The sequence below is a fragment of the Melopsittacus undulatus genome, chromosome 12 (assembly GCF_012275295.1).
Source record: "Melopsittacus undulatus isolate bMelUnd1 chromosome 12, bMelUnd1.mat.Z, whole genome shotgun sequence".
In the NCBI taxonomy this organism is placed as follows: Eukaryota; Metazoa; Chordata; class Aves; order Psittaciformes; family Psittaculidae; genus Melopsittacus; species Melopsittacus undulatus.
Window position 1 is genome coordinate 4,241,701 of NC_047538.1, and position 9,095 is coordinate 4,250,795.

The following is a 9,095-nucleotide window of genomic DNA, read 5'->3' on the forward strand; positions in this document are numbered from 1 at the left end:
CTCTGCCAAGCGCCTTCTGAGGGGGCGGTGCGACGGCTTCTGTCGCAAAGCGCCGCAAACCGCGGCGGAACCGCCGCACGGCGCGGTGCTTCCGGGCGGCGGCGATGGCGGCGTGAGGGTCGCTGCGCCGCGATCGGGGCCGGGTCCGGGAGTGGCGGCGGGGGCAGCACCGAGGCCTCGGGCCGGGGCCCCCGCTCCGCTCCGCCGCCGCCCATGTGGCTGCAGCAGCGGCTGAAGGGGCTGCCGGGGCTGCTGTCCAGCAGCTGGGCGCGGCGGCTGCTGCTGCTCCTGGCCCTGCTGCTCGTCGCCTACTGGTACCTGGGCGCGGCGCGGGCGCGGCGGGGAGCCGGGCGGGGGGCCGAGCCCCACGGTGCCGCCGCTCTGTGCCTGCAGGCGGCCACGGGCTCCTGGCGGGCGCAGGCCGAGCGCGGAGATGCCCTCCCGCTGCCGGAGGAAGCGCTGGGGGACGACGGGCCGGGGCCGGGCCTGGCGCTGGCGGGTAACGGCTTCCTGCTGCTGGACGTGGCCGCCGGCCGCCTCTGGGTGTCGGCGGCGGGGTCCGGCTCCGGCCCCGCGCTCGCCACCGAGTACCCGGCGCTGGTGCGGCTGAGGGCGCTGGGCGGGCGCGGCGAAGCGAGGGCGGCGCTGGCGGCGCTGCGGGACGGTGCCGTGCGGAGGGTGCGCTGCGTGCAGACGGGGCCCGGGGCTGGAGCCGGGGACTGCGTGACGGTGTGGGAGGAGGTGGTGGCCCACCGGAGCCGGCCGCACCTCTACCTGCAGCGCATCCGCATTGCCAACCCCACCGAGAGGGTGGCTGCCTTCGAGGCCTCGGCCCCGGCTTCTGCCCCCTCGCTGGGCAGCCGCTTCGCCACCAGCCTGGAGAAGGCGGAGGAGCGGCAGTTCCTGCTCTCCTCCGGTCGCCTGCTGCTGCCCGGGAGCCCCAAGGTGGTGCTTATGGTGGTGGCTGCCAAGAAGCTGGTGAGCCGGGTGCAGGTTGCGCCCAAATCCCACTTTGATGAAACGGTGCTCTCGGTGGTGTACACCTCAGAGCCCATCGAGGTCTCCAGGCTGGAGGAGACCTTCAGCAAGCTGAAGGAGTCAGCCAAGAAAGAGATGCTGGAGGTGATGCAGATGGGGGTGGAAGATCTTTTCCAGGAGCACCAACAGACTTGGTCTGACCTGTTCATTTCAGGTAAGGAAAGCGATGTTTGACTTCTTTAGAGGTTGCTTCAGACGGCAGCTGAAAGCTCAGAGACTGGTTACTGTATGATCGCCAGAGGCTCTGCTCTTCCTGACAGGTTTCTCTTGGTGCATGTTGTGGGATAATAAAATAGCACTGTTAATTTGGAACCCATACTTTACAAAAAGCATTCCTTACATCATAAAGGAAGTTAGAGAAGAACATTTCTAATCCTAACTTGGCTTTCACATCTTCAGGAACTTTATTGATGTGCACAGCATGTTGGTTGGAAATAGTGACAGTATAAAAGACAGATTTCTTCATTCAAATTGAGTGTTCTACAATGATGCTTTTTAGTAAGATTGTAGTGGCCTTGCATAATAGAATAGCTGCCCAACTAACATAGGACTTGCTGGTTTATAGTTGGTATAAAGATAGATGTTCCTTTGACAGGTCATTCTTGCGGAGTTATGGTGACACCTCCATAAGGCATTTGTTTATCAAACTGGCTTTGCCTTTAGTGGGAGCTTGGCCTTCAAACTCCAAGCAGCAGAGAAAGCATCTTAGGAAAATAAAAGGAAACATTTCACTTCAGTGTTCCATAGACAAAGGTTTCTTAGACATTATTTCTTAGATGTGAGGGACTGTAGTGATAGGACAAGAGGTAACGGGTTAAAACTTAAACAGGGGAAGTTTAGATTGGATATAAGAAAGAAGTTCTTTACTGTGCAGGTGCTGAGGCACTGGAATGGGTTGCCCAGGGAGGTTGTGAATGCTCCATCCTTGGCAGTGTTCAAGGCCAGGCTGGACAGAGCCTTGGGTGCCATGGTTTAGTGTGAGGTGTTCCTGCCCATGGCAGGGGGGTTGGAACTGGGTGATCTTAAGGGCTTTTCCAACCCAAACTATTCTATGATTATAAAGAACCCGTGTGTGTTGAACAAGGTGTATGTTTGATTTTTCTCCTAGTTAATGTCATACTCATGTGTGATCCTCTGATTTGTGGCTGTTTTCTTTTATTACAGGGGTTGAAATGAGAAAGATCACAGATGCACATACACCATCCAGTGAGACTGTTAACATGACCCTCTACTACATGCTGTCAAGCATGCCAGCTCCTCTGCTGGATCCACTCATCAGTGGTGAGGACAGAGAGAAAATGGAAGCCAGCTTGAACTATGCTGACCACTGCTTCAGTGGCCATGCGACCATGCACGCAGAGAACCTGTGGCCAGCAAAGCTGACCAGCGTCACCCAGGTCTTGCAGCTCTCAGACCTGTGGAAACTCACTCTCCAGAAACGAGGATGCAAGGGTCTTGTAGCAGCTGGTGTCCATGGACTTATGCAGGGAATGGTGCTTAGTTTTGGGGGTCTGCAGTTCACAGAAAACCATCTTCAGTTTCAGGCTGACCCCGATGTACTCCATAACAGCTATTCCTTACGTGGGATCCATTACAATAAGGACTTGATTAATCTAGCTGTTCTGTTGGATGCTGAAGGAAAGCCCTTCTTGCACGTGTCTGTGAAATTCCAGGACAAGCCAGTGAAACTGTATGCGTGTGAGGCAGGCTGTATGAATGAGCCTGTGGAGCTGACCTCAGAGGCACGAGGCCACACATTCCCCGTCATGGTGACTCAACCCATCACACCACTGCTTTATATATCAACAGATCTGATCCACTTGCAGGACCTGAGACACACACTCCATCTAAAAGCTATTCTGGCTCACGAGGAACACATGGCCAAGCAATACCCAGGCTTACCCTTCCTTTTCTGGTTCAGTGTGGCCTCCTTAATCACACTGTTTCACTTGTTTCTGTTCAAACTCATCTACAATGAATATTGCGGGCCAGGAGCCAAGCCACTCTTCAGGAGTAAGGTATAAGGCTGCTGCTTTTGGCTGCTGTCCACTGAGTGTTGTCCACCTGATTTTCTGTCAGCTGTGCCTAGGGAGGTTCTGTCTTGGACTGTGAGGATTTTCAGTCTCTATTGCAACAAGTGATCTGTGACCTCTTCTTGCAAGAAGTAAGATTAGGGCAGGGATTAGAGCAGTAGAGCTCACAAACATTAGGAAAGATATCCTGCTTGTCCTTCTTAAACATTGGTAAGGCTGCAGATCAAGACAGACACAGCTTTTTTTGTCCTTTTTCCATACATCAGTGTAGGACATTGCTTGTTTTTAAGCCAACAGTTGCAGCTGTGTCATGAGGTGATGTTTTTTATTATGCAGTACAGGAGTGCTTGTGAGAGAGCTGCTATACTTGTCTTTACTACTGTGTGGGAGATGTGCAGGCTTTTCTGCCTAGTTTGAACGTGTGAAGTGTCATACAAGAACATAGAAGACACAAGCTGGTGTTCTTGGGTGAAAGTGCTGACCTGTTGGGACTCGTGGTAAATGTTCACAGATTCATAGACACTGTGAAGTCCGCCATCAAACTGCATTTACCACCATCATTTTGGGAAGGTGCTGAGTTAGTGTTTCTCCCATTCAGATGAAATACGTAGCTGTGTTAAGAAGAGTACTGAGTGCTTTTTACTGTGAGTTTGAGGTTCTGACTTCAAGCTCTACTGCATCTCCTTTTGGTGTAAAGAATTGGAAATTCTTGGTTTGAGTTGCCTTAGAAAACATAGTTGCTAGTAAAAACTTAGTACAAAATAGACAATAGATGGTGAATTCTGCTCCAAAAAATTAACTAGAGCTGTCAGAGAAAAGGTCTTGCTTTAAATTGCCCTGTTTTTTCCAAATTCTAAAAGCAGATCCAGTTTTGATAGCTGAAGTTGGACAGAAGGTACTGAACTAAACTTGACTGTCGGTACATAAAAGGGTGTTTTAAAGTGAGCTGTCTGTTTTCCTCTCAGCTAACTGGCTTTGTCACATTGAGCACTAGAGATCAGGCCAGACTCCAGGCATGTCTGAATACGTATCACGCATAGAAAGATTGAGAAGAGGCTTGTGGCTAGACAAACCTAGGAAGAGGTAGGGTAGATATGTGTATCAAGTACAACTGCATGTACAAGCCTGTGATTGTGATCAAAACCTTAATGCAAGAGGAAGGAAGTGGTCAGGAAGTAATTCCAATTATTGTGTATTCAGCTGTGCCCTGCCACGCATCCCAAAATGTGTCCTTGAATTTATGTCTTTTTGTCACTGCTGTCTATCTGGTTGCCTTTGTCATACACAGACTTGCCTTCTGCCTTTACAAAGTGACTTGTTAACCATTACTGCAGGTAACTGTCCCTGACACTATTCTCTGAAATGCCGGGAAGCTTCTCAGCTACACACCAGGGCTGATGTAACACCTCTTCCTTCTTGACACTGCTTTGCAGTGTACAGCAGACACAGCTGTTGCCTCATCTTAAGTGGACCTTCTTAAAATGAAGATGATGTCCATCTTGATTCCAGAAGCAGGGGTGAAGGGGAAGGCTTCAGCTGAAGCTCAGCTCTCTGCAGCAGTAAGCAAGATGAATGGGGTGTTCAAATAACACCCTGTTAGTAATTGAATGGGAACATCCCAGTGTCCAAATGAACTTAGTCCTGCTTTCCGCCTCCATTTGCACAGACACCCGACAATTTTGCAGCTGAGAACAAGGACCTTTTGAAAGCAACAATCCCTTTGTGCCTTGTTAAGAGAGGAGCCTGAGACTTGGAAGGTGTGGTTATTCAAGAGTTCATCCCAGAAGCTTGTGTAACAGATGTTTCTTTTTCCTTGTAAGCTTGTTCCCTTCCCCAAGAGAAACCCAGCTGGTGAAAATACTTGAAGATACATTGAGTCCTTTGAACTCTTGATTTGTTTCTTAATTTTACAGGAAAATAAAGAATGATGATTCCATTCACAGAGTTAACAACTAGAAAACTTCAGTGCAGCTTCCTTTCTGATATACATTTCTTAACTTATTGCTGGGGAGGTGGGAGGATGTTAATAAAATCCACTTCAGTAACGAGTCAGTCAACTGAACCATTGATATCCAAGTACTGGTAACAGGTTTTTCAGCCTTTTTGACTGTAGAGTGCAAAACCAATTGAATGAAATTGTTTTCTGGCTTTACACTTGGAAATCTTGATCTGCAGGTTTCCTGTTCTAAGCATACTGAGGCTCTTTGTGCATTGGTTTGTTTTGGTTGCGGGGAGGGGGGACACCACATCCCACTTTCTACTGATTTAAAGGTCTTTTGGTTTTAAAATACCAAAGCTGTTGTTTCTAAATAAAGATCTGTCAGTCTAATCTGATCACTGAACTGTGGTTGGGTTTTCTTTTTGGTTGGTTTGTTGTTGTTGGGGTATTTTTCCAGTCTCTGTTCGCTTCTCCCTTTCCTTCCACCCAGTTAAAACAAACAGAGCCTTATGTTACATCTGGGGCCAGTACTGGTGACAAAAGTGCTTGGATCAAAAGCAAATACAGTGTGGAAAATAATACTTAAATGAATTTAGGGTGGGGACTGACAATATGGAAAGCACAATAAGACAGAAAGACACAGGAGGGTGCTAATCTCTATTTCTCTGGCTCTATATAGCCTTGTTCTATCCTGAGGCATGAAGGCCAGGCTGTAGTTTTAGGAACACAGAAATGAACCCAGGGAACAATCAAGCAGCAGATTTAATGTCCATCCAGCAAGGAATGAATTTGGCACATCTGGTGCTCCCAGTGAAAAGCTACAGCAGGATTTAACTTTGAACTTGTAAATAGGTTGCTGTGTAGTTTCAGCTGAAAAGCCTCCCTCAGGAAAGTAGATTTCAGTGTCTGTTACTTACCTGCACACCATTCCACTTAAATTGGTTTAGCATAGTTACTTCCATACAAAAGAACAGACTGAAGATACGAGGCAATGGATTACATTATAAATTGTACACTAAGTACACTGTGTATTGAGAGAGTTCTTAACTATTAAGTTTTAACAGAACATACCAGAAGTTCCTGCTCTTTCTTACTGAAGTTTCATGAGCTGCTTAGTCTCTGTGAAACATCTGGCATGAAAATGATAAGAGCTTCAGGGTGCAGTTTCCAAGCCACCACAGTATCAGCTGGAGGCTGAGGCTTTTGATGTTCACTCAGAACTGCCAACAGTACGATGCCCACTGAGTCCAAGAAAGATCCTTTAGCCTGTTTAGACGAGGCCTGGAAAAGATGGATAAGCAACTGTTACATAAAGCAGGAGTGGAATGAAAAAGGCCAAAAGCTTTCAGTGTTTTACATTAAATACTTTATGATTCTTATGAGTGTTCCCCAGATAATAACTGTGTCAGATTTCCTTGGCAAAGAAAAAGGGGAAAACCAAAGAATAGGGTTTCTGTATGTACAGTGTGCAAGAGAGCAGAAGGTTATATTTGTGAAATTGCAGAAATGTTTAAAATCTAAACAAAATTCCATGTTTACAAGCACATCCATAAAACGGGAAAGGCTGAAATAGTAACTGAACATCCAAAATTTATACTTCATTTTTAGATGATATTCAGTGAAGGTGATCGTGGCATGGAAGTTAAAAGTGTACTATGGTTAGCTTGTAAATTCAAACATGAAGAAGAAAGCCAACTAATTCATGAAGAAAAAGAACTCAGAATCTCAATTCTGCACTCAGCTCATCCTGATTTATGCTTTTGTCAGATAATAAATACAAGATGCCAGAACAGACTTTGGCTGATTCCATTTGAAATTCAGAATGCAGCTTTCTCAAGTGCTATTGTTTGGGTAGGATAATATGTTCTTGAGAAGCAGACAAAGCAGCAACGCATTATATATTTCTGTCTTCCACATGTGTGCTGCAGGCGTCTTCCATCCAAATCAGTACCTACTGTGGAATGGCAGCTATGAAAACCAGGGGGTTTGCTGCTTATTAATACTGACATTAGACAGTAGATTAATTTCAGCTTCTTCAAAGTCTCTAGTTTGGTCTGTATGTACAATGCAACTCCAGTTACAAAACAGGCATTGTGAGATTTGCTTCCATTCTAATGTGTGGCTTGGTTTATGCTATAGAGATGTTTAGTTTATAAATAGGCACAGTTTTTCAGGTGAAGGGCAGGTGGATGGAACCATGATGGAGAATAGAAAATATCCATAGTAGAAATAAAAAAGGAAGAAAGAGACACAATAGGAAGTGTTGCTATCAAGTAATTGATCTCAAATGTCCACTAATGAATTGGGACGCTTCATTTTGTGGCAGCAGCTCTGTAAAGATCTAAATGTCTGCTCCTGCCTGGTTTGCTCCAAGCCTAGCTACTGGGGAAGCACAGTGAAACCCATCATGGTTTGCACTGGCAGGGATGGAGTCACCTCCATGTGTACGGTGAGTGCAGAGAACATCACTCCTAGGGCTTGGTTTCAGACACACACAGGCCTGATGGCACTGAAAACCTAAAAATCACCCAAGGAGGAGCTATTCACACTGACTGCCATTACCTGTGTTTCACCTTCCTCCCAGGGGTCTCCGGTGGCCCTTTTTACAGCCAAGGTGCTGGTGCAGGTGAAGGGCATGGTGGCATCAGCATTGCTCTATTCTTGGCTGCAATTGTTATCTCAAGCATTCTGTCTTCACTCAAGTCTCTGCTGGATCCTGCAATTGCACCCTAGAAGGCAGCACATCCTGCTCAGGTCAGTCAATTATTTTTCAATATAAATTTTAAAAAAATCACTGAGATTCAACATTCTTATTTAAAGAATTAAAATTAAAATTTATTATTTAAATTTATTATTTTTTATTATTTGAAATTTTAACATTTAAAATTTAAAGAATTATTTAAGCTATTTAAATCCTGCATCTTGGATGCAACATTAACAAATTCCCGGGGCTCACGATCTGATTTTTCACTTGTTCTATATGTTTCTAGAACCCAAAGAGAACTGGATGATAGATACCAAGAAGGTAATAATCATGACACCTATGATCAGAAACAACGGGGAAATTACACTTTTAATAACAGATTATACCAATTCATACTGCAATGTGGAAGAAAAATGTGTCCCTGCCACTTCTTCCTGTGCATTGTTAAGACTGGAGACTGTATTTAGTGATAACACCACAGACCTTTTACAGCCTTTCCCCTGCCTCGGGCTGGAGCTTGCTACCTTCACCTGGGGGGAGATGTGAGCCTGCTGAGAAGAGGATGGGCAGCAGGAAGAGTCAGAGAGCCACAGGAGCCATCACGGGGGTAGGGGTGACAAAACAAGGCACAGGCAGCTGCTGAGCAGGACTCACCACAGCAAGCAGTGGTGATGCCCCGTGGGAAGACAGTACGGGTGCAAGCTGGTCCATGCAGGTGAGTGGGGAGTGCTGCAAAATGCTTTTACAGATTGATTTTAACACCCTGTGGTCTTGGGACGTAGCAAGGGGAAAGGTAAAACCCAGCAGTGAGCGCCGGCAGCATCTCTGCAGACCCATCTCCTTCATATCCCCATTGCTCCCTTTTAAGTCATGCAGATGGTGGGTGAAGACCTCTGAACCATCACTGTCGGCTGACACACAGACACAAATGGGGATTCTTTGCACAGCACAAGCAGAATCACTACCTTTAGCCTAGTATTAAGTTAACCCCCCTCTTTATATTTCTTTCATTGTCATAGAAGGTGGGAAGTATAAAAACCAAGGTGGGTTTCTGTTGTGGTTTTCTTCTCCCTCCTGGCACATATATAGGTGGATTCAGGATAAAACAACTGATTAAAAAGGGAGCACAAGTGACTCAAAGGTAAGCAATAGGTAGAGCAAGGAAAAGACTGGAAACTCATTGTGAGAACAGAAATGTTTCTGGGTTCAGAGATTAATTTTTCTTGGCTTGCGGTTCCTTTCAGTGAGACATTTTGCATTTGTTACCTTTAGATTGAAAAGAAATATAGATAAACATACATTGTATTAAATATAGATAAATACCTATTGTATTAAATAAATAAAACGTGGCTCTTTATCACCTTGGGGCACTGCACTTTCA

The 9,095-nt window shown here is 46.1% G+C and overlaps 1 protein-coding gene across 1 annotated transcript; it reads left to right on the forward strand.

Annotated features, from left to right (window-relative positions):
- Nucleotides 1-168: 168 nt before the first annotated feature.
- KIAA2013 (KIAA2013 ortholog) lies at nucleotides 169-5,405 on the forward strand. Its single transcript, XM_005143725.3, has 2 exons — nucleotides 169-1,192; nucleotides 2,203-5,405. Exons 1-2 carry the CDS (start codon nucleotides 214-216, stop codon nucleotides 3,060-3,062), a joined length of 1,839 nt encoding a protein of 612 aa, XP_005143782.3. The 5' UTR covers nucleotides 169-213; the 3' UTR covers nucleotides 3,063-5,405.
- The last annotated feature ends 3,690 nt before the right edge of the window (nucleotides 5,406-9,095 follow it).

Bases quoted from the DNA above. Each gene is read 5' to 3' on its own strand.
- KIAA2013 (XM_005143725.3), top strand. From the start codon at position 214: ATGTGGCTGCAGCAGCGGCTGAAGGGGCTGCCGGGGCTGCTGTCCAGC. The intron at 1,193-2,202 runs GTAAGGAAAGCG...CTTTTATTACAG, and splicing joins GTCTGACCTGTTCATTTCAG to GGGTTGAAATGAGAAAGATC.